General features: G+C 39.6%; 1 protein-coding gene across 4 annotated transcripts in view; it reads left to right on the forward strand.

Annotated features, from left to right (window-relative positions):
* rad17 (RAD17 checkpoint clamp loader component) overlaps positions 1–22,168 on the forward strand; it is a 39,001-nt gene extending 16,833 nt beyond the window's left edge. For all 4 annotated transcript variants that reach the window (XM_078214856.1, XM_078214858.1, XM_078214859.1 and 1 more), the window contains exons 7-17: positions 183–235; positions 942–1,067; positions 3,345–3,414; positions 5,400–5,511; positions 6,798–6,992; positions 12,094–12,179; positions 12,469–12,615; positions 16,153–16,299; positions 16,755–16,875; positions 17,960–18,017; positions 21,033–22,168. In XM_078214856.1, the coding sequence (XP_078070982.1) occupies positions 183–235; positions 942–1,067; positions 3,345–3,414; positions 5,400–5,511; positions 6,798–6,992; positions 12,094–12,179; positions 12,469–12,615; positions 16,153–16,299; positions 16,755–16,875; positions 17,960–18,017; positions 21,033–21,288 (1,371 nt within the window). In that variant the 3' untranslated portion in view covers positions 21,289–22,168. The remainder of the gene's footprint in view (positions 1–182; positions 236–941; positions 1,068–3,344; positions 3,415–5,399; positions 5,512–6,797; positions 6,993–12,093; positions 12,180–12,468; positions 12,616–16,152; positions 16,300–16,754; positions 16,876–17,959; positions 18,018–21,032) is intronic.
* Positions 22,169–25,345: the final 3,177 nt, after the last annotated feature.

A 25,345-nucleotide genomic window follows, 5' to 3' on the forward strand; every position in this document is an offset into this window, starting at 1 on the left:
GTGCTCAGTCAAAGTATTAATTCTAGATTGAGACAGTTCGGTTTTCGAAGAAATATAAAAATGTTGATTATTCAATACCGTTGAGGTTGTTTGAACTTTACACTGGATATCAGACTTTTCTGTTTATTTCGATGAAATTAAATATACTGTTTTATTAATCACTCTTATTTCTTTCTTAATAGGATATGCCTAATCAGTTTTATAGAGAACCTTCATGCATGCATGATATCTTACGGTACGTTTTTCAAAAATTATTGAGCACTGAAAAGAATACTTATTTGTCGAATAAACTGATCAATTTTCAGCTTTCTAACCAACACCTCTACAAGTACTAAGCAGTAGGTATATAATTGCCATTCAGACAATTCTAACATATAGAAATCAAAAACATGAGGGTCATTTTCTTATTGAGTGCTCCTGGCAAGGTGGTCAACAGGAACAGCACTACAGTTTTCACTGTGCGGGTTAGGTCGATTGGCCAGGTTAAAAAAAAATTGCCCCTTAGAGTCCTAAGATGCGTAAGTGAGAGGGATTAGCGGGTAAATATGTGGGGGTAGGGCCTGGGTGGGATTGTGGTCGGTGCAGACTCGATGGGCCGAATGGCCTCCTTCTGCACTGTAGGGTTTCTATGATTTCTATGATTCTTTAAAATTACACACAATTCAAAGACACAATCCGGACTCCAAAGTGCATTTCACAGCCTTAAAACTAATAGTCTTGTTTACATTTTAAGATTTGTGAATTGTTCTTTGATCTACATCCTCTTTAGCTATGGAATGATAAAATAGTATAACACAGAATGATATTATTCAGCCCATCAAGTTTGTTTCCAGTGTACTGGCACAATCTCCTATTACAAGCATTTTTTATAATAAATATGTAACACTTACATTGTGGAAGAAGAGTTTTAAAATGTTTTTTTTCCTTTATACTTTTTCTAGGAGGTTTAAGCAAACAGCAAGATGTCCACTTGTGTTCATCATTTCTGATAGTATAAGTGGAAACAGCAGCCACCGGTTACTCTTCCCTAAAGATATCCAGGAGGAATTGGGTATCTTTAATATCAGGCAAGTACTAATAGAGCTGCTAATGACAAATTTATGTTTAGGTGAAGGTGTATACACCTTTTATCTTTTATAGTTTTAAAACCCTAGAAATAAGAATACATTAAAATAAGCACGTTGTGATCTGAAGTTAAAAAATGTTTAAATATTTTAAATCTCATTGTTCATAGAAATGATTGGCAAATTCTAATATGCTCACCAGCAACAGTAAGTTATTAGTTACGAAGTCCCCATTGTTACTATGAAAGGGAGCAATTTTCTCTCCTGCCTATCATCACTGCTGATTGGATAGTGTTTCACTTTTGATGGCAATCTTCCAAGAGTCTTTCCCACATCTCACTTCTTCATGTGTGGCCTTGACAATGGTGTTGGCAGGCTGACCAACTATGAAAAGCATTGCAGCCAAGTCTGTCACCATAGGAGCAGGAGTATGGCCCCTCAAGTCTGCTCTGCCATTTATTTCAATCACGGCTGATTCATCTTATGCCTCAATTCCCTGTATCCATTGATTTTTTTTTCCCCCAAGAGGAAAATATTTTTGAAAATTTTGGATAATTTCTTGAAATGCTTCTCACTGTTTATTTCCATTCTAGTTAAGGTTTTACTAATTAACAACCTGACAACTTGAATATGCCCTGCTTATCCCTGCTGTCTGTTAACCAATCCTCTGTCCACGCTAATATATTATCCCCTCCCCCCACAGCTCTGTGAGCATTTGTCTTGCCTATTAACCTATTTTTGTGACACCTTCAAGAATGCCATATGAAAATCCATGTATATTACATATTCTAACTCCGCTTTATCTATCATGTTGGCCACTTTCTCAAAAAAAACTTACTTTGCCAAACATGATTTCCCTTTCATAAAATCATATTTTATTGACAGTGGTTAGCACTGCTGCCTCACAGCACGCCAGGGACCCAGGTTCAATTCCTGGCTTGGATCATTGTCTGTGCGGAGCCTGCACGTTCTCCCCGTGTCTGCGTAGGATTCCCCCAGGTTTCCTCCCACAGTCTGAAAGACTTGCTGTTTAGGTACATTGGCCATGTTAAATTCTCCCTCATGTACCCAAACAGGTGCCAGAGTGTGGTGACTAGGGGATTTTCACAGTAATTTCATGGCCGTGTTAATGTAAGCCTACTTGTGACACTAATAAATAAATTTAACTACATTTGCTCATTCCTCATGATAGTTTCTCCTGTCTGTGCCTCTGAAGTGCCAATATTTATATTAGCTACTCCCCTCTTTTATATACTTGGAAAAGCTTTTACAATCTGTTTTTAGATTCCTGTTTTGGTACTCAAATAATTTTTTTCTCCCTACTTTTTGATGTCTCGTTGATTTCTAAAATTCTGCCAGTCTTGCTACTGTTCTTCCAAACGTTATCAGCCTTTTATTTTAATCAAATAATCTCCTTCGTAAGCCATGGATCAATCTTTCTCAATGAGTTTGTTTTTTTTTAATGGAAAGAATTTCTGAATCATTTCTTTAAACATTTCCCACAGTGTATTTGCTGCCATACCTTTTGAGGCTATTTACTCAATCAACTTCAGCCAGCCAACCCCTCCAATTTGAACGCGTTTTCATCCAATGTCAATTTATGCACTTCAATAGGATTCAAGATCACAAGCAGCAAATTCCTGATTTTTTTTTTTCGTCATCCCTCTCTCTCTTGTTCCGAGGTCAGTTCTGTCACCCTCATTCGTTATTAATGACTAAAATTAGTTTGTTTAGCCTTGACCAGGGATGGAACCCTGCAAACTGCTGATCTGCATGGTTCAGTCACACTTAATAAAAAGACACGAGGAGAGCTCATCAAATGTCTATTCGTTGAAGTTAAACCTTGTTGCACACAGAAAGCTGACAAAATTGAATTCCAACTCAAGATTTGGAATTCAAGTGGCACAGTGGTTAGCACTACTGCCCCACAGTGCCTGGGACCCAGGTTTGATTCTGGCCTTGGGTCACTGACTGTGTGGAGTTTGCATGTTCTCCCCGTGTCTGTGTGGGTTTCCTCCGGGTGCTCCGGTTTCCTTTCACACTCCAAAGCTGTGCAGGTTAGGTTGATTAGTCATGATCAATTGCCCCTCAGTGTCAGGGGGACTAGAAATGTAAATATGTAGGGTTACAGCAGTCGGACCTGGATGGCATTGCTGTCAGTGTAGGTTCGATGGGCCAAATGGCCTCCTTCTGCACTGTAGATTCCGTGAAGACTTTGTTTAATTTCCACATTGCCATAATCTATTGAATTGAACATATTCCTTTTATCTTATTTGACAGTTTTAATCCTGTGGCTCCCACAAACATGTTGAAAGTTTTAAATAGGATAGCTTCTCAAGAGGCCAGTAAGGTAAGTGCTCTTTTAACACAGAGTTAAGTTTTTGAGTTTGCTCCCTTCTTTCTCTGAAAATAATTATTTTGGAATGTTTCTTTAAGTGCCTGCAGCTCTCTAATGCTTATGAAGCTTGGTGGCAAGTGTTGGCAGATAATTGACTGTGGGCAGCATTGACATGCCGAACCATCCCCATAGAATTCAAAAAATGCATTTTACACCAGGTGTCACTGGACAGTGATCAGGTGCAGCTGGATAGTTACTGCAGAGCCTTCTGCAGCTTGTTACAAAATAACTTGTAGAAGAAAGGAATCTTAATATTGGAAGTTGGCATATTTTCTTATTTGCACACAACATTTTGTCCACTTTATATTCCACAGCTTTTTCCCTAAGCTTGGATTTCCAACCCCCCCCTGCCCAATCATGTCAACTGATTCCTGAGTGCATCTAAGCTTTTGCTTGCCTGGAAGACCATTTCACTGTTGTTTGCTGATTGCATGAAGATGTTCTTCCTGACAACTTTTCTAAGCTTCTCTTTCATCCTCTTAACCTATGTCCAACTTTTGGTTTTGTTCTTGTATCGTGGGATATCTAGTAGCAATGATTTGGAGTAACCTAGTCTATGTTGTTTTCATACTTTATATATTTCTTGACGAACACTTGTTCAGCTACCTCCCTTCAGGACTGATGAACGCACAATTTATCTAAAGTTTCCAGCAACTCAATCCTTCAAAATTAAACATCAGCTCCAAGACTCCTCTTGGCATAACTTCTGTGACTTCAAGTTTATCTTTTGATTGCCAATAATTAACACAAAACTCGAAGAAGCAGTGATCTGTCCTGGGTTATGATTCCGTAGATTCTGGCAGCTCTCTGGTACTTCATGGAAGTGAACATTGTTATAGAGCCTTCACAGTGAGAGTCAGCAGGCTGTTTATCAGTAAGGAGTTTTTTTTAATTCATTCGTGGGACTGAACGGACTCTCCATCAATGTCACTGGAAAGAACTTCAGGTGGTCACAGAAAATATCTACTCAAGTTTGTTTCTTGTGTAATCATTCAGTATTGTAACATTCGACAAATCAGACTCTGCTTTTATGAGGCATTTTGAATGAAAACACCTTCCTTTAAGTAACAAAAATAATCTGAAAACAAATAATTTAGTTACAGATGTCTTATGAGTAATAGTGAATTTTCAGTTTCTGGACCAAGTGACAAAGCAAATTCAAATGCTAATAGAATTCTTGAAAGGTATCGAGAGCAAAATTATGCTGAGGATTTACAGTGACCTAATCAGGCCACACTTGGAAGTGCTAAATTCAGTCTGGGTACCATATCTTAAAGAACAAAGAGAACAAAGAAAATTACAGCACAGGAACAGACCCTTCAGCCCTCCAAACCTGCACCGACCATGCTGCCTGTCTGAACTAAAACCCCCTACCCTTCCGGGGACCATAATCCCTCTATTCCCATCCTATTCATATATTTGTCAAGATGCCCCTTGAAAGTCACTATCGTATCCGCTTCCACTACCTCCCCCGTCAGCGAGTTCCAGGCACCCAACACCCTCTGTGTAAAATAATGATATATTGGTGTAGATACAGAGAAAAACAGACCTGATTCCAAATTTAACAGATTTACGCTTTGAGGAGAAAAATGGGACTAGTCTATCAGTAATAAATCTGTATCTCTGATCAGAACTGCTTTTGTTATTACTTGTATGTGCTTCACACGGGCTTCTTGTCAATATGTTGTTAGAATTACATTTTGCATATCCTTCTCAACTCTGCGAATACAAGTTCAAGACAATGATTATTGAGGCAATGTCAATATTTTTTACAAAATGGATATCTTGTGCTCAATTATGTGTTGATATGCAGCTAATGTTATACGATCAGCTCCACGTATTGATGTTAACCAGCCCATACATTGGGTGGTGAGATCCGATATCTTTTGCAAAAAATAGGAACAGTTAATTATTTTGCTTTATACCCTGCTATATAGAACGATGGGAAGACTATTGTTCCAGACAGGACTGTATTGGAGATGCTCTGTAAGGGCAGCGCAGGAGATATAAGAACTGCAATAAACAGCCTCCAGTTTACTTCTGTGAAAGGTAATTTAGTTAAATTAACTTCTGCTTTTTAACAATGCAGAATTAGTAAATTAATACTTTAATATTTGGGACAAAGTTTTGTATTCATCATGGATTTTGGAACCCAGCTTATTGTAAACAATTAAATAGGGGCTGGATTTTATGAGCGCTGTGGTCCCTGCCCCCAACCTCTGGCTTAAAAAATGTGAGGGGAGCCCACCATAATTGATAGGCCCATAATAGACGGGAGGAAGAACTTCCAACCCTTTGGGGACAGGAAGTTCTGCCTCATGGTCTGCTGGACAATGATGTGGGGGGGGCTGTGTGTGCGTGCGTGTGTGTGCGCGCGTGGGCGCGATGGGCAGATCACCCAGTTGATCTTCCCCCAATTTGGACTGTACTATCCAGCCCAAAGTAGATTGTAGTGAACCTAGAAGTTTTAGTTGTGGAATTTGTTTTTTAAAAAGTGAAATTGGCAATTTCCCATTGAAAGTTGAGACCAAGTGTAGTCTTCAAGTGATGTGAAGTTGGCAAGGAATGGGACCAGGGTGCACAGACGTAGTTCAGCCCCTCCTTTTAAAGTCATGCATTCTGCCTTTATTTTTATTCAATATTTTGTTTTATTTCCACCAAAATGGCAAAACTTGAGGCATTTTGGTAAGTAGAGGTAGAGTTGGTTGGAGCACAGGCACAGTGCAGGTTGAAGAACTGAAGTTGCAAAGATCAGGTGCTACAGCATCAAATGTAGGCAAGGGTTGTAATTAGTAGATGACATGTTAATGTAGACAGTTTCTATTCTCCTGTGGCAGCGATGTGGATGGTACAATTTGTTTCAGTTTACCTGAGTTAGGAAGCATAAGAGTAAATCAGTTCTGCTTCTGATCACTTCACAATCGTACCTGCTACAAAGGTATCTAGGAATTGAATGAGACATAATGAGCTGTGACTGTTTCCACATATTTGAAGTTCGGTGACTTTGCTTGAGCTCCTGTTAAGAGGGGAAAGTAGAAAAATTGGAATGATTACCATGTAGCATCGATTATATGATTGTAATGTGACTCTTCCAGTCATGAACTCGCTGTAAACTCCACCACTTCAAATTGTTTATGTAAAACCTTAAACCTAAAATGTGGAACATGTTTAAGGTACTTGTGTACAATAGATTTTAAAGTGATGATACTGTTGTTTTAATTGGTTACATTCCATATAATTATTTCTTTAGATTTGTACTGCAGCATATTCCATATCTGCAGTATCTCTATGTATGTCTGTGTGCATATTAACAAGGTAATCTTTTGACAACTCAGGTTGCCCATTGGGACAATATCAGACACAGAACCATAAAGGAAAACCTTTACTCAAAGCGGGCAAATCTTCAAGAGGAAAATATAAAGAAAAATCTTCAAAGACAAATGAAAAGGGAGGTGGCCTGACCACCATTGGAAGCAAGGACCAATCTCTCTTCCTGTTTCGAGCGCTGGGAAAAATAATTTATTGTAAACGTAAGTTGAACAAACTTGTGACAGATCTGTTTGAATGGGTCAGTTTGCAGCATATTCATTATCTAGTTGTAGAGTTTAGTCTACAAATTTTACAATATAGAATCCACAGAATCCCGACGGAGTTCTGTGGATTCTCTTTCAGAGAGTCTGTGCAGACGGAGGCCATTCAGCCCATGGAGTTTGCACAGACTCTCTGAAAGAGTATCTTACCCAGGCCCGTCCTCCAGCTGTAACCCCGTGCATTTACCATGGCTAATCAACCTAACCCACGCATCTTTGGACTGTGGGAGAAAACTGGAGCACCCAGAGGAAATCCATACCAACACTGGGAGAATGTGCAAACTCCACACTGACAGTCACCCAAGGCCAGAATCAAAGCCTGGTACATGGCACTGAGAGGCACCAATGCTAACCATTGTGCACCCCCCTCCCCCCCCCACCCCACCGCCCCCCAATATGTTCATGGATTTTCTGTGGTGTTGTTACTGGTAAATAATTCATTTTTTTAAAATGTAAGATCTGTGTAGTTATGCAATTGTGCACAATGTATTCATTTCACTGAAGTAGATTTGTATCCTCTTTTAGGATCCCACAGTTTAGTTGAGCATATCGAAAGAGAAAATGCTGAAAAATCTCAGCCGGTCTGGCGGCATCTGTAAGGAGAAAAAAGAGCTGATGTTTCGAGTCCAGATGACCCTTTGTCCAGCTTTGACAAGGGTCGTCTGGGCTCGAAAGGTCAGCTCTTTTCTCTCCTTGCAGATGCTGCCAGACCTGCTGAGATTTTCCAGCATTTTCTCTTTTGCTTTCAGATTCCAGCATCTGCAGTAATTTGCTTTTATTTAATCAGGCATATCCTGAGGTGAATTAATGACTGGTTGGTTTCTTCAGGAGTCAGTAAAAACTAACTAAAGAATAGTTTGCATTTCTAACTGTATGAAGTGCGATGGACACAATATTTTATCTACCTGACAGTAAAATAGTGTGATTAGTTTGCACTGTGTGTCAGACCAAAATTACTATGTCATGTTTTGAAGAATTATGCACAAAGAACTGTCAGGTAACACAACATCTGCCTTTATGAAATAAATTTCTCTTCTTTTGCAATAATAAAGAAAAGTTAGTAATTTAGAACAGAAAACAATATGCCCCACTCCCCCAGACCCTCACCAACAATTATCCACAAGCAAATCTAGCTTCTGGTCCCAAGCTTCAATAGCAATTGACTTTGAATAAAATTAAAGTCCATCAGAATTGATACCCTGAAAGAACACAACCTCACCTTGATGTCAGAATAATGCGCTGTATTACTTCAGTGCAGCAATCAAGGCTGGCACTCTGGTGCATTACTAACAGAGCGCTGCACCTTTGATGCCATTTTTCCAATGAGGCATTAAACCGAGGTCCCTCTGCCTGGGCAGGTAGGTATAAAAGATGCCATGGCATTATCTTAAAAATGAACAGGGGAGTTATCTCCAATGCCCCAGCTAATATTTAATCCTACAATCAACATCATTAAAACGGATTGTCTGGCCATTATCACATTGCCTTTTTTATGGGAGTGTGTGAAAATTGATTGCTGTGTTTCCTACATTACAACAGTGACTATACTGCAAAAGTACTTGGTTGTAAGGCACTTAGAGTCTCTGGTGGTCATGAAAAATGCTATCTAAATGCAATTTTTTAAAAATTCTGCATATTATTTCTAATGACCCTCAGTTTTTTGATTTGCTAATTTGGATTCATATATGGTCTGAATCAGAACTTTTGATTTTCAGCCTATCTTTTTTTTTCTAGTGGGCTAATAAGTCTGCTAAATATGTTTATCTCGACATATTTCTGATAGTTTGTGATGAGCTTATTGGATTTGTGTTTATACAGTATCATTTTCCATCTTTCACCATTAGGGGGTGGTGTTTGATGAAAATATGAGATTATTTTCATATAACTCCTTCAATAACAGCTTTCATTGATAGAACAGCATCCAGAGTTGCTTCACAGAATTATAATTACAAATGGATACTGAGGCAAATATCAGGCCAGATCATGAATCGTCCTTTTAAGGAGGAGAGCCAGAGATTAATGGGAGGCAGAGGGATTGAGGGATCAAAATCCACATCATGAAGCCCGGATGGAAGAAGGCACAGACATCAATAGTAGGGTATGAGGATGAGGATGCACAAGAGGCCAGAGTTGGTGGAGCAGAAAGTTCTGGCAAGGTTGTAGGCTGCTGGAGGTGGTCATATCATATATTAAGCTGATCCTTCTCTTCGCCCTACCTGTAACTGCAACGCTACATTCTGCACCCTATCTTTTCCTTCTCCCCTATGTACTCTATGAATGGTATGTTTTGCCTGTATTTGCCTGTGCAAGAAACTATACTTTCCAGTGCATGCGACCATAATAAATCAAGTTGGAGGGGCAAGGCCATGAAGAAATTTGAATGCCAGGATGAGATGTTTAAATTGGAGATACTAGGGACCAAGAGCCAATTATAGGTTAGAAAAGACAAAGTGATGAATGAGTGTAACATGCTGCAGAATAGGATATAGGCAGTAATGTCTTTCATGAGCTGAAGTTAGCATAAAAGATGAGAAGCTGACCAAGTGAGCATTGCAATAGTTGACCATAGAATTGACAAAATTTTGTATGAGTTTCATTTGTAGGCTGAAGCGAGGATGGAAGTGGACAGTATGCAGATGGTCTTTTCTGGAGAAGATATGGGGTTGGCAACTCAGCTTAGGGAGAATGGGACAGTAAGATTGTGAATAATGCAGGTCAGACTGAGATGGTGAACAGGGATGAGGGACTAAATTATAACAAAGGCTGAGCTGTGGTAGAGTTACCGATAAGGATGGAATTCTCCCAACCTTCCTGTGCCAAGTTTGGTGGCGGACGCGCATCACTTGATGAATAAAAGAGGGGGGTGAATAAAAGAGGGGGTGGGGGGGTGAGTGGGCAGGCAACGTGGAAGGAGGGCTGTGCAAAAGGCAGGGAGTACGGTGAGGGCTGATGATGGCAGGCATAAGGACAAGGAGGTAGATGAAGACGACAAACAATGGAAGGCAGTGGGAAGACCGAGGGAGGAAAGCTGGACCCCAACAAGCCTGCATGGAAAGCTCACAAACCAGAGGGTCAGACAGATAGCAGATCGTTTATTGGAAGGAGATGGGTGAAGACTCGAGAGGCAGTGGGTAGAGGTCGAAATGGGGCATGGTCACCTCACAGGTGAAACGGTGGGAAGGTGGTTGAATCGTGGAATAGACTTCTTGTGGTTGCAATCCCTTTGGGTTGCTGACATCCTGTACGGTCTGGTGAAGATGGCTGGACTGGAGAGAGTGATAGGAGTGTGTTCCACTGGAATTAAAAATGGTGCCAGGATCTTCGAATCTGATCAGCTGAGGGCAGGAGGACAAATCCGTTCCTGACCTGCCAGGAGGGTCGGAGGGGATCATTGAGGTTCCAAGTGCAGAATCTAGTGCGGAATCCCGCCATTCTGGTCAGTGGAACAAGTGCTCCGGAGCCGCCTGTCACCGCAGAGTCTCAAGTTGAGAGAATTCTACTCAATGATTTGCGTTTTACTCTGGATAGAGAATGAAGTAAACTGGCACTTGCATTCTCTGAGTGAAGATTACAGGGAAATTATGTTCTGCAGGAAAAACTTTTCCCCTTTGAATCATTGGGAACATTTATTCAATATGTGTAAATTATCAACTTGCCATTATAAAATTTGTGTCTGTTTAATAAAATAATTTTGTGATTTTTATATAATTTATGGTTTAATTATTTTGGCCTATAATTTACAATGCATTTCATTAAAGACACAACACAATAAAACCCTTGCATTCTATAGCAGCTTTGATGTGGTAAAACATCCCAAGATGTTTCACAGGAGTGTAGATGTTGCTCTTTTCCCTTCTCTCTCTCTCTCTCTTCATGAAATACTTCCCCCATGCATCTTCCTTAAACTTACCCCCCTCACCCCTTGAGCCTGTGTCCCCTTGTAATTGACACTTCCACTCTTGGAAAAAGCCTCTGACTATCCATCCTGTCTATGCCCCTCATAATATTGAAGACTCTTATCAGGTCTCCCCTCAGCCTCCGTCTTTCCAGAGAAAACAATCCGAGTTTATTCACCTTCTTCTCATAGTCAACATACTTGAGACCAGGCAACATCCTGGTGAACTTTCTTTGCACTCTCTCCAAAGCTTCCATGTCCTTCTGGTAGTGTGGCAACCAGAACTGCACGCAATACTCCAAATACAGCCTAACCAAGGTTTTCTGTAGCTGCAACATGCTTTCCCGACTCTTATGGTCAATGCCCTGGCTGATGAAGGCACGCATGCCAGTCGTCTTAATCACCTTCGCCACGTTTAGGGAACTATGGGCCTGCGTGTCCAGATACCTCTGCATGTTAATGTTCCTAAGGGTTCTGCCATTTACAGTATAAATCACACCTCAATTTGATCCTCCAGAATGCATCACCTCACGGATTAAACTTCATCTGCCATTTCTGTGTCCAAGTCTCCAATCTACCTATATCCTGCTGTATCTTCTGACAATCCCTGGCACTGTCAACAACTCTGCCCATCTTTGTGTCATCCTCAAATTTCCTGAAAGCTAGAGTTTGGGGCAAAGACAGCTGGAGGCATGACCAACAATTGCAGAATTATGAAAACTAGGCATGTGTACAAAGCTATAATTAGAGGAGTGTGAAAGTCCTGAAGGATTGTAGGGCAGAAAAGATGGGGAAGGCAAGTCCATGGAGGGATTTGAAAACAGGTTAAGAATGTTTAAACTGGGACATCACTGGACCTGGAGCCAGTGTAGGTCAGTGAGCACAGGGATTTTGGGTAAATTAATTTTGATGCAAGTTCAGATAGTGACGAGGGAACAAATAATGATCAGGTTACATTAAAATAAATGAGGATGATTGATTAAATGTATGTGTATTTAAAATCTCTGCACACATTAAGTTTCTGTTCACTGCTGCAACTTATCCAAATATTTGTGTTCAGAGACTCTGCTTTTGAAATTGGTACCCCAGTGCAATGTGTGAATGAAAAGTGATCTATCCTAAATAATGGGAAATTTTATTTTTAAGGCGAACTGCCTAATGACTTGAACTTGAATCCGTTACCAATCCATTTATCTGAGCATGAGAGGGATCCACTTCTGGTCAATCCTGAGGTAAGAATAATCGCGGGGGGTGGGTACATGGCACTGGGCACTAATATTCATGTGCATAGCACTATTTTTGTACTTGTCACTTCAAATCTTCACCGTCAGTTTCAGGTGTAGGCATTTGGGACAAGATTCTATCTAAGGCTCGTGACTGTTCACCAATTTACAGAAAGTCTGTAAGGAAGGAATTTGCTTAATTTGCTTAAATGAGAATAAATTGGTAAAATGAGTAAAATAATAGGTTAACATTTCATCAGTGTTTTTAAGCATATTTTATATTTGATTTGCGATTCAGGAGGTGGTCGAAAATTCACACATGTCTGAGGAACTGTTCAATCTTTATCTTCACCAAAATTATCTTGATTTCTTCAATGACATTGAGGATATTGTTCGAGCTAGTGACTATTTAAGTGATGCAGACTTCTTAACAGTAGATTGGAATGTAAGTAACAAATTGATACATGAGTAATTTGCTTGAGTAGCAAATCATTGTGATATTTGAAATGTGAGGGAGAGAGTCGCTCTCCTGTGTTTGTGTGCTGAGATCCAGTGTACGGATTCATTGATTATCCTTAACAAGGGGAATAAATTTTAAAATTCAAAAGGAAATTTGGTACGGTTTTTATGTAACTTCTTTTAGTTATCTTTTTAATGTCAGTTACTGAGACAGGTTTAATGAATTACTTACTGACTTCAGACTTTGGGGAAACAACATATCTCTGCTGTTTTTTCAAAAAAGCTGTTTTTTTTTATTACACTTTGCTTTCAAAACTCACAGTGCAATCTTCCAAAATTGCGCAATTAACTATTGAATCAGACGCGAAAAGCTGTGTGAAACTCTGCTACCTTCACAGCTATCTTTTTGCGCTGGTTAAATGGCACTCTGTAAATTTTGGCAAAGATCTCAGCCAGCTGCAGGGGCAGGGCCTAAAGACGATGGCAATGGGCACCCCGATCTCAGAGTTAAATTTCAGACCCCCCCCCCCCCCCCCCACACACACACACACAACCAATGGAGGAGTGTTGTGCCCCTGGCACTGCCCAGGTATGTCTCTCAATCCCCAGCCCTACAGACACCTCCAAACCCCCAGCATGGTCATTGCGACTCATTTTCATTTTTGAAGCCCATTAATTTGGTTAAAATGTATTTAAATTTATGGGAATCGGGTTCAAGCCCTCACTGGGCATGAAGCTGCTTCCATCACCAGCAGGGGCTGGGGAAGATCTCAAAACGAAGATCTCACCGGCGCAGGTCCTGTTTTTGGCCACTTGCAACATTTAGCAGCCACGAGATTGTGGCCCTAATGTTTAAATGTACTTTTTCAAATCATGTTTCTCCCAAAAAGAATTAACAAAAATCCTAAAACATGACAAGAAACAACTTTGTTTCCCATTTGTTTACCATCTAATGACACACTAAATTGAGTCGTTTCAGTTGTATGATGCCATTATGACAGAATCTACAAGTAGCTCTTCTCCCTCCCCAAACAATAAATAGTTTATAAGATTCTTTCTACAAAGACCTGTGAAGCCATACCCCAGCAAGAACTTCTACTAACAGGAAGGTCGGAGGGGCCGAGACAAATATAGATTTTTAATTTTAGTGATTTTTAAAAAATCAACATACCTAAATAAATATCTCCGCTTCAAAACCGTGTACTTTCCAGGTTCCCTCAGGAAATTACACTTCAAACTTGGGCATTTATTCATCTGGAATTTGAATTTCTGTCTCCTATTTGTCAACACTACTTGTCATATAATTTGTTGACAGGTAGTGTTTGCCTCTGACACTACTTTCCAAGGCATATTTCTGAATGAATCGGAAAGCAGATTTGAGTACTTTGTTCATGTTCACGCTGTTTGTGGATAGCAAGAGAAGTTTAAAGTGGGAGGCAAGAACAAAGATCCCAGGGGGTTGTGCACAAAATTTTCAAATATGGCAGGATAGGTTAACAAAGCCATGAATAAAGCATATTGAATCCTGGTCTTTATAAATAGAGGCACAGAGAACAAAAGACAGAGAGTTATCAATTGGATCTATATTTTTTTGAAAAACAGTTCAGCTCAAGCTGGTGTATTGTGTCCAATTCTTGGCACCAAGCCTTCAGAAAGATGTGAAGTCTTTGCAGAAGGTACAGAAGATCGGGTGCAGACACATGGGCCAAGTGGCTTCTTTCTGTGCCATAAACTTTCTATGATTCAAAGAAGTTTGCTGAACTGGTTTGAGGAATAAGGGATTAATTATGGAGATTGACTGGAGAAGTTGGGGTTGCTCTCCTTCGAACAGAAAAGGTTATAAGGAGGTGATTTGGTAAAGGTGTTTAAAATCAATAATGTTTAGTTGGAGTAAAGCTTTTCCCAGTGGCTGAATGGTCTGTAACCAGAGGGTACAGATTCAAGCTGATTTGCAAAAAGGACAAAGGCAACATGAAGAAAACTATTGGGATTGAGGGCAGATAAGTCCCCCGGGCCTGATGGCCTACATCCTAATGTATTAAAAGATAGGGGCAGCACGGTAGCTCAGTGGTTAGCACTGCTGCTCACCAGGGACCCGGGTTTGATTCCCAGCTTGGGTCACTATGTGGAGTTTGCATGTTCTCCTCGTGTCTGTGTGGGTTTCCTCCGGGTGCTCTGGTTTCCTCCCACATTCTGAAAAACATGCTGGTTAGGTGCATTGACCCGAACAGGCACCGGATTGTGGCAACTAGGGGAATTTCACAGTAACTTAATTGCAGTGTATAAGCCTTACTTGTGACTAATAAATAAAATTTAACTTTAAAACTTTAAGTGGCAGCGGAGATAGTGGATCCATTGGTTATAATATTCCAAAATTCCCTGGATGCAGGAAAGGTTCCAATGGATTGAAAAAAATGCTAATGTCACACCCTAATTCAAATAGAGAAGGAGGCAAAATGTGGGAAATTACAAACCAGTTAGTCTAACATCTGTTGTTGGGAAAGTGTTAGAATCAGTTATCAAGGAAGCAATATCAGGATATTTGGAAAGTCAAAATACTATCCGTCAGAGTCAGCATGGTTTTATGAAAGGCAAATCTTGTTTGACTAATTTGCTAGAATTTTTGAGGATGTAACAAGCAAAGTGGGTAATGGGGATCCTGTAAATGTAGTATATCTGAACTTCCGGAAGGCGTTTGATAAGATGTCGCACAAAAGGTTAATTCACATGGGATTTGGGGTAATTTATTAGCTTGGATAGGTGACTGGCTGATGCTCGGAAGACAGAAAGTCGGGATAAATGAGGTTTTTTTTCTGGATGGCAAGAAGTAACAAGTGGGGCACCACAGGGTTTGGTCGTTGAGCCCCAGCTATTTACAATCTATATTAATGACCTGGATACAGGGATAGAAGGCTCTTTAGCCAAATTTGCAGATGACACAAAAATAAGCGGGACAGTAAGTTGCGGTGAGGAAATAAGAACCTTACAAATGGAAATTGATAGGTTAGGAGAGTGGGCCAAAATGTGGCAGATGGCGTTTAACATGGATAAGTGTGAGGACAGATTTTTAACTGGTAATGGGTTGAAAGGTTATGTGGGGGGGGGAGGCAGGAAAATGGGGATGAGGAGCATATCGGCCATGATCGAATGGCAGAGCGGACTCGATGGGCCGAATGGCCTAATTCTGCTCCTATAGCTTATGAATCTTATGAATGAGGAGAAGCTTTTGTATACAACAAGCGATTTGAATCAGGAGTGCACACTTCGCATTTAATACTAGTCTTCAAAAGGGGATTGGATAAATATGTGAAGGAAAGAAAATTGCAGGATTATGGGAGAAGTGTGTGGTGAACTGGATTGCTTTGCAAAAGAGCTGACACTCAATGGGTCACGTGGCCTCCTGTGCTGTATTATTTTATTCTACAAAATTCTAAATTTGTGCGTAAATGCTGAGAGTAATGTTCATATTTATCTTACACTAAGTTTTAATAACCTTTCTGAACATTCTATACAACTTTCTTAGCATCGTTCGACTATGCAGAAATATAGTGCATCAGTGGCTGCACGAGGATTGATTCATGCCAACAAAGCTCGAGCTCGGGCTAATTGTAAAGGTGGAGCTGGTTTCAAACCTTTACACAAGCCACAGTGGCTGTCGATCAGTAAAAAGGTATGGTTGGAAATCGTTTGGCTGACTAGTTCAAATACTGATCAGCTGGGTTAATTCTTTCAGGGATAAGAATAGTGCATTCCTTGTGGGAGAATGACTGACTGTTTCACTGCCAACATAGGCTTGTTGTATTCTGCTCTCAGGAGCAAGAAGCGTCTTGTACCTCCAGCAAACATGAGGCAGAATATCTGCATTATTTGTCAGTTTCTGTTCTGGAAGAACGGCAGTGTTTGTCTCGCTCTTGTGTCTCGTGATTTATTTTTGCCCCTGCATCTTGTGCTAGCCTTTTAATTTCCAATCGAACATTGTTTTTTTTTAAATTGAGACTCATGTGATACAAACAATGCACCTGTTAAAACACCCTCCTTTGATCAATTCCTTGGTTTTGTTACCCCTCATTGTGTATTTCAAAACTTAATTGAAACTTAAAAGTGTCTGTTTTTCTCTTGTTTCAGTACAAAGAAAACTGTCTTGCAGCCAAAGGATTTTTTTCACATTTCTGTTTGGCCCCATTTTGCCTTCAGACCCAGCTACTGCCATACCTTGCTCTACTGACAAATCCCATGAGAAACCAAGGTAAGAAGTAGAATATTAACAATCGTCGACATTTGTTTTTAGTAATATGTTTGAAAGCAGGTCAGAACCAACAAGGTATGTCAGCTGTTGCATGTGCGTAGTTAGGGGAAACTGTGCAATTATTATTTTTAATTGTCACTTGCAATTTCCACAACAAAATTTTCAAATGCAGGATACAAGTGTTTTCGATTTGTGTTGCTCAATGTTGGCTTGCATAGATTATACTTAATGTTCAAGTTGAAACTTGCATGCAGTTCAAAGCATTGCAAAAAATCTTAGGCAGGATAAGACAATGTCTTGCAACTAATTTCCCAGTGTATTGACTTCAAAGCTGCAGATTCTACTATCTTCCACCTCACCTCTAAATCAATTTGGAATCAGTACACTCAACAGTATGCTGAATGTCACAATATTGTATTATTAAATAGAAAATTAATTGTGGGTAATGGTTCAAGTGGTAACTACAGGATAATTACAATTGTGTATGGGCAGAAAAGTTCTCTTTTTTTTCAATTTTCACTTATCAAAAAGACCCCTTTGTTGCACATATGAACGTGTTAATCCTTTAGTTTCTCTCCTCTGTTTTGCTACTGTGTCTGACCAGCTAATATAAAAGGTGTTTTATTGCATTTCCCCTAAAGCTGATTATCCTTGGTAAGCTTGGAGACTTAAAACAATTCTTAGGCCCCTTTCCACCTAGGCAGTTCTGAACTTCATAGTAGACTTGAAGATTCGTGGCCCCCACTCTGCCCCAGCTTCTTACCAGGCCGGTATTAAAACAGCCCAAGTTGCTTCATCAGTGAAGTTTCTTGGGGTTGTGCGGCGGGCTTCCCCAAATCACTGGCTAATGTAAATGAGCACCCTCTGATCTAGCATTGCGATTCTTCCCTGGGCCCATGATGCTGTTATCCAGTTTCTACTTAACGCCTTGAAGAAATTATAGCAGAAAGCTGGAGAAGTAAAAATAGTAAATTGCAATAAGATAGAGGAAGCTTATTCCTCATAAGAATGAGTGACTGCAGTTTTATGAAGTTACAGTTTCATCTGTGCCACATTTACAAATTGTTTTCTGATCTATGTACAGCCCAGATTAATTTTATCCAAGATGTGGGAAGGTTTCCTTTCAAGAGATATTCTACTAGGTATGTTCAAATTTCCATCTTAATGTACTAGTTAAGGTGTTGTTGTTGTCCTTTTTAATCATTCCATGTATTCTATCTTGAAAAAAATACTTTAAATTGCACCTCCTTGGCTACAATCCTTTATTTGCAAATAAGAAATTGGCAATGAATAAAATTGCAATGAACATCATTTAGTTGCTTAACCTGAATGGGTAAAAAATACAGTGGAGACCCATTTTAACGCGATGGTTGGGGTCCATAAAATGTGATCGCGAATGTTATCGGGGTCGCGCTAAATCAGGGTCGCGCTAAATCACTAAACCAGAAATAGCAAAAAAAAAGGGTCCATCGTGCAATTGCATCATATCCGATTTTGCACTAAATCGGGACGCGTAAAATCGGGGTTCCACTGTATGCGGTTTAAAATTATGGGTGGCCGAAGTGGCACAGTGGTTAGCACTGCTGCCTCTCAGCGCCAGGGACCCAGGTTCAATTCCCAGCTTGGGTCACTGTCTATGCGGAATCTGCATGTTCTCCCTGTGTCTGCATGGGTTTCCTCCGGGTGCTCCGGTTTCCTCCCAGAGTCCAAAGACGTGCTGCTTCGGTGCATTGGCCATGCTAAATTCTCCCTCAGTGTACCCAGGTGCCGGAGTGTTGCGACTCGGGGATTTTCACAGTAACTTCATTGCACTGTTAATGTAAACCTACTTGTGACACTAATAAATAAACTTTAACTTTATTTAGCTTTGTTTTAATTTCCAGTAGTTGGAAAGTTGATTGAGAATTCTGGATTTTCATGGGCCTTTCTGGAACTCTGATTCCTTTCCACTTTCTGGTTTAAAATACATTTCAGTTTAATTGAAAATTACAATGCAGAAAGATACTTTTGAAAAGGGAGTGCTTTACTGCTCTTATCAATAAACCTTTACACATTATTATATGTATACTTTGGAACTGGAAATATTGTCAAGAATATTGTTTGTTCAGTGTTGTGTTGTACAGAGCTATATAGCAACGATCAGAGTCGTGAATTGAAATCTATTGCAAACAGTTTTCAAAGCTGTAAGTGGCATTTGTACAGAGTATATATTTTAAAGTTAAATTCCTTGGGCAGTACAAATCAATTTGGCCTGATTTTCCTGCACAATCTTCAAAGTGCTTATTGATGTGTGTAACAGGATTGGCGCCTGAATAATGCAGGCTCTTCTACCTGGTATCCACCAGTGGATGACTACAGCTGGTATGGCAGGTTGCTCCACATACCAAAGGTAGCTAATAAGTGAAGTCAGTAATGGAACCAATAGCATTACTGGGAGTCCTGTAATCTGGGCAGGAGCTCTGATCTGCACCCTTACTTGTAATGGACCGTGCATTAATTTCAAGAATGCCGAGCCTTGTAGCTTTAAACCGAATCAAAAGTTGACACTTCAGTTAGGAAGTGTTGTGTTGTATGAGGCACTGTACTTTCAAAGACATTCAAATCAAAATTTTGTCTGCTAGCTCAGGTACATGGAACAGATCCCATTGCATGATTTCAGAAACAGTAGATTAATTCTTCTGATACATTAACTATCAAAAACAAGGTGCATAAATTGTCTGCCACATAATGACAACAATGAGACTTCAAAGTAATTCATTGGCTGTGAAGCACTTTGACCTTGAAGTATGTCCATTTATTGTTTCTTGCCAGTTTATTATGTTACACTTTGTGATGCAATTGAATTTCTCTATAGTTTTTTAGAAAAAGTGCGATAAAGAAATAAAACCAGTCAGTTATAATAGAGAAATAAAACCAGTCAGTTATAATAGAGAAGATCTCGAGCAACAGAAAATGCTAAAGGCTGCATTGCTTTGTCCTCTTTATTGATCTTAACAGTTAGAATTTTTTTAAAAGACGAGCAGTAGTTGCTATCGATGTTCGTCTCAACAGCAATTTAAAATCTGATTTCCGTGTTTATTTAACACAATTAGAGACTGTGGAGTTTTAAGTAAAAGAGCTTCACTTTAGCAGCAGGATAAGGCATTCTTAATACTCCAGTCCTTGTAAAACAATTTATCCTCTGATCTGTTCATCAACAGCACTGTCGGCAATCTGTTCATAATATACTGAAATATACATGGAATTGCATTTTGTCCATCACACCCCAGATTTCATATCTTTTTAATAGATGCAAAACAAGCCAGTAATTTAACGCTAGATCTATCTGCCCTGGAACTATTGTTCCAGTTTCCTCACCAAGCAACATTTAAACTCCAATTAACCTAAAGGTGTAGTACAGGATGTGAAATAAGCTGTTTTGACTTATTTTTACCTCTAAGTTCTGAAGAAGAGTCTCGTTGGACTCAAAACATTGACTCGGTTTTGCTCTCCACATTCTGTTTTGATCCGTCATTTAATGTTGCCTGTTCCTAACCTTGGAGCCTTTCCAAACTACAATTGAACTCTGACCCAAATCTCTGTTTACCAGTAGTTAGACGTAAAAATCCACAATTCTGCCTTAGCAGCAGACTAATGTTCTGTGCGTCTTATTGTGAAGAACACCACAGGACATTTGCTGTCAAGTTGAAGTTCAAAGGAGATTATTAAATCAGACCCAAACTGAGTGTGAGATCAAGGGGTTTGTATATGAAGCTGGACTGTTTCACCCCCAGAAAAACAGTAGAGTGTAAACATTTGAAACGGAAAGTTACACACACGTAAGATTGAGGTCTTCGGTTTTATTCTGAACCTGGTCAGCAATGGGATCAATGTCAATATACATTTACACTGGGTCAAATCATCCAGTTAAGCGTTGCAAGTTAATTTGTCTGCTGTGGCTAGTAAGTTTGTCCTAATATGCAATTTGGACTTGCTCCCTACTTCTGAACTTTATAATGGTAAGAGGCGAGTCATGAGGAAATGCTTATTAGGCTTTACCTTTTTTATTAGCAATGACTCATTGTGTAAGACTTCACAACATTTACAATGTGTGCATCATTTATTTGGTTACAACATTCATGAATGGCTGTCACTTAACAAGTCTGGGGATTTTTCAGGTTAACATTGGAAACTTTAACAGATAAGGATCCAGGTACTCTGGAGTTAGATAATGAAGAGGAAGCATCTTCCCATTCTCGGCTATTAACACATGACCAGACAACAGTGACCTTAGAGACCCAGACAACCTGTTCAACCAGCACTGCAAGCCTGCCCGGTGGAGGAGACCTACCAAGTAGCCAACCACAGCCGACCATAACCCAATCTTCTCTAGAAGAGGAGGAGTTGGTAATAGAGGAATATGATAGCAACTAAAGTGGAAATATGGTCCAAGTTAAGAGTCTATGAATATTTATTTTTTTTAGATTACTAGAAATCTGGTTACGTAGTGGACACAAAACAGTTTTCATTAATGAGTGTTGCTGGAACCACAGTAACCAGGAGCAGTTTTTGAAATTCTGCATGTGTGAAAATAATGTTTGCTTGAGCACATCCAGACCCGTGGAACTGTTGGAAATCGTTCTATTGCTTAGCACACTAAGAACTACTGAGACTTTGCAGTTTCTCTGAAAACCTGCTGGAATCATTTACTTCAGTTATTGTACCAAAGGAATCTATTTGTTATGCAAACTGTGTATAGAAATTGATTTTGGCCATATAGTTTTGCTAAATGTTCACATGTATGCAAATTCTTTTCTCTTAATTTTGTCTTCATTGATGTCATACATAACATTTGGCCTTAATTTTACTGAGCCTGTTTACCAACGGTGCTCTATATTAAAAGTTTATAAAATATTTGTTTTTGAAAAAATAAAGCCTAGAAATGAAGATGAAGATACTGAAACAAAATATAAATACTATTTATATTTATACTTAATGTTTTTGGTAAAAAGGCCATAAACTCATTGTACAGCAATCTGAGCCTAAAAACACTGAATTATTTATGCTGTAATATGATGTATACTTTACTTTTTTTATTAGTTGTAGCATTCACTATTAGAGGTTCGTGGTACATAGGGTTGCTCCATTTTATAATTGCATTAAACCTTTTATTGAACGCAGCAATATTTGGTTAACTATGTTTTCACTTGTTTGCAATAAAAAAAACTAATTGTCTTGCATATGGTTGATCACTTTTAATAGTCAAGTCCAATCTTTGTTTGTGTTTTTATAAAATAAAATTGTTAGCAAATGCTATCGTCCTCCACCTTTTCTACACATTTTCATGGTCACAATTTCAGTAACAAATTTAGATCATTTTCTTATTGTGAGCCTTCATATACTTGCGATACCCTGTAAGGGGAACTGTCCCATGATAAAATAGAATTAATAAGTTGACTGACTTGGACAGTCCATCTGCAACAAATGTAATGGAATAGGTCTTTTCAATGTTTTTGGAAATAATGGACCATGTTGTTCCAAGCAACTTACTAACTCAAATGAAGATCGATCATATCAATGGTATAATCAGTTGCTTTCCAGAGAACCACTGGCTTATAGTAAGAAGAGGGGTTGCAAAACTTGATCTTTTAAATATTCTGTATTTCCACCAACATTTCCCCCCACCCCAAACAGACATTTAAAATCCCATTTCTGTCCAAACTTTGAAATCCCCTGGATGGCATTCTCCCGAAAAAATTCTAAGTATCGAATTTGCATAAGAACTGGAGTAATGCTTTCTATGGTGCATCTGCCAAATTTCCTTAGTCTTCTGAGTAAGTAGAGGCATTAGTGGGCTTTCTTAACTATAGCACTGGCATGGAAGGACCAGGGCAGGTTGTTGGTGATCTGGACAGCTAAAAACTTGAAGCTTTCGACCACTTCCATTTCATCCCCGTTGATGTAGACAGGGGCATATCCTCCACTACGCTTCCTGAAGTCAATGACTATCTCTTTTGTTGACATTGAGGGAGAAATTATTGTCATCACACCAGTTCACCAGATACTCTATCTTTTTCCTGTACTCCGTCTCATCATTGTTGGAGATCCGACCCACTACAGTGGTGTCATCAGCAAACTTGATAATCCAATTGGAGGGGAATTTGGCCACAAAGTCATAGGTATATAAAGAGTATAATAAGGGGCTGAGGACGCAACCTTGTGGGGCACTGTTGTTTAGATGATTGTGGAGGAGGTGTTGTTGCCTATCCTTACTGATTGCGGTCTGTGGATTAGGAAGTCTAGGATCCAGTCGCACAGGAAGGAGCTGAGCCCCAGGCCTCAGAGTTGGAGATGAGTTTTGTAGGAATAATGTTGAAAGTAGAGCAGTAGTCAATAAATAGGAGTCTGATACAGGTGTCTTTGTTATCCAGTGTTCCAGGGTTGAGTGCAGGGCAAGGGAGATGGCGTCTGCTGGGGACCTGTTGCGGCGATAGGCGAAATGTAGTGGATCCAGATCACCTGCACCTGCTGGATGTATTTGGGAAGAATCTCGGCAACATATTCACCATCTGTAGATGGCTGGTTGTGCTGTGGTTCATTCCTTGGTTGGACAGTAGGTTGAGTCTCAAACAGATCCATCAAACCCAGTCTGTGATGCTAAAACACTGTGGCCAGGAGCCAGGTTCTGGAAAGTTCTCTGGAATCCTGCTCAAGCCAGACCTACTGCACTGAAATGATCGTGTCTTAAATATCCAGATGGGGAAGGAAGAATACAAATCAAACCAATAGAAAATCCATTCTGTAAATTATCCAATATTATTAGCAGCCCACTCATTGTCTGAGGAAAATTATCAGACGCGTTTTGTTAATCTATTTGACTCTTTATACCTAGTTTTGTAAAATTTCCAGTTCTTCGATGTTGTTTAATTGACTGATATACTCGAGGACTGAGCTGAGAATTTTCCAATGCACCAGCTTGGGTGGGGAGGGGATGAGATATCAATACCTTGGTTGTTTTCGTGTTGCAAAATCAGAAACATGTTATTTTTCAGTATACTCATTTGGTCTGGATTCCAATCTGCAAGTCTGGGAGCGGGAGTCATGAAAATTCCCAGATTTCCCTGCCTGTAAGGTCCTCGGTGTCCACAGCTCTGAAAGAAGATTAAGTTTGGATTAATGCTTCCAATTATTTCAAAATTACTCATGTTGGAAGTACAAATTAACGCATGTGAGGTGAGAAGAGGCTCTGATTCATATTATCCTCCCTGTGGTTAACTAGTCTCTCAATACTCACCCATTTTGGGATTTGGATGAGATACCAGAGGTGGGGCAGTTTCAGTGAATCATTCTCCAGCAAAGCATTAGTGTCTGCAGAAGAGTCAATCAGCAAACTATGACATAACTTACACCTCTATGTCCTACATTCTCAGTTTTATTTAACAAATGTTTTCCCCCACTTCTCCACACACATTGATTAGACGAATGAATGCTGCATTTTGCTGAAGTCTCAACCCCCTAAGCTTGATTTCATAGTTCAGCAATTAAAGGAAACTAGTTTAATTCCTCTATTAGGTTCAGAGATATTTCAAGTTTGTAGCTCATTGTTTTAATATTTGAATTGTACCAAAATACTGAAGAGTGACAAATATTCCATTATTAGAAACTGAAGTAGGAGTGGATACAGAGGCTAGTCAGTTGCAATGACTCATGAAGCTTGACTGGAAAGGAAAATAATTGATTACAGAATGCAAAGTAAAACCACTACTGTGGTTAACTGACACTTGTTTCTGCCTGGGACTACAGTGCAGCAGGCCCAGTCCTGGGCCTGCCTTATAAAAGGCTCAGGTAATGAGTTCCAACTGGGCAGGCCACTGCCTTTTACTAGGGGAACTCATACTCAATGAGCCACTCGGAGATCAATCTGTGATTCTCCATGGACCTCATGGGGGTTATCGCATAAGTCTAGAATTCATAGTATGTAAAGTCAAGATTAAATCAGTGGTCATTTAGAAAGGAACAGGCCATTTGGGTATAGTTAGCGAAGTATATACCCAAAAGTATATGGTAAAGGTTTGGTATATAAATTTATAGAAGGCATTTGATAAGTGTGACAAGAACCATATTGCAAAAAATAATTTGTATGGTATTAAAAGAAGGTATCAATTAGAATAGAAAGATTGGGAGCAGGGGTATATGAGTGTTTTTGACATTGAAATCATGTAAAACTATAGTTTTTTTTAATGAAGGAAATCATTTGGCCCATATGCCATTGCCAGCTCTCTGAGTTATCTGCTTACCTTTCCCCTTTTTCCATAGCTCTTTTTACGATTCTTCTTTCTCAGATATGTTTCTACCATGCTTTTTAAGGATACAATGGATTCAGCTTCTACTACTGTTTAACAGATGATTCCAACGCACTAAACAACACTTACCAAAATCATAAATCTACCTTGTGTGACTGTGACCATGGTAAAAAGTCCCTCCTCAACTT

The sequence above is a fragment of the Mustelus asterias genome, chromosome 6 (genome assembly GCF_964213995.1).
Source record: "Mustelus asterias chromosome 6, sMusAst1.hap1.1, whole genome shotgun sequence".
Taxonomy (NCBI): domain Eukaryota; kingdom Metazoa; phylum Chordata; class Chondrichthyes; order Carcharhiniformes; family Triakidae; genus Mustelus; species Mustelus asterias.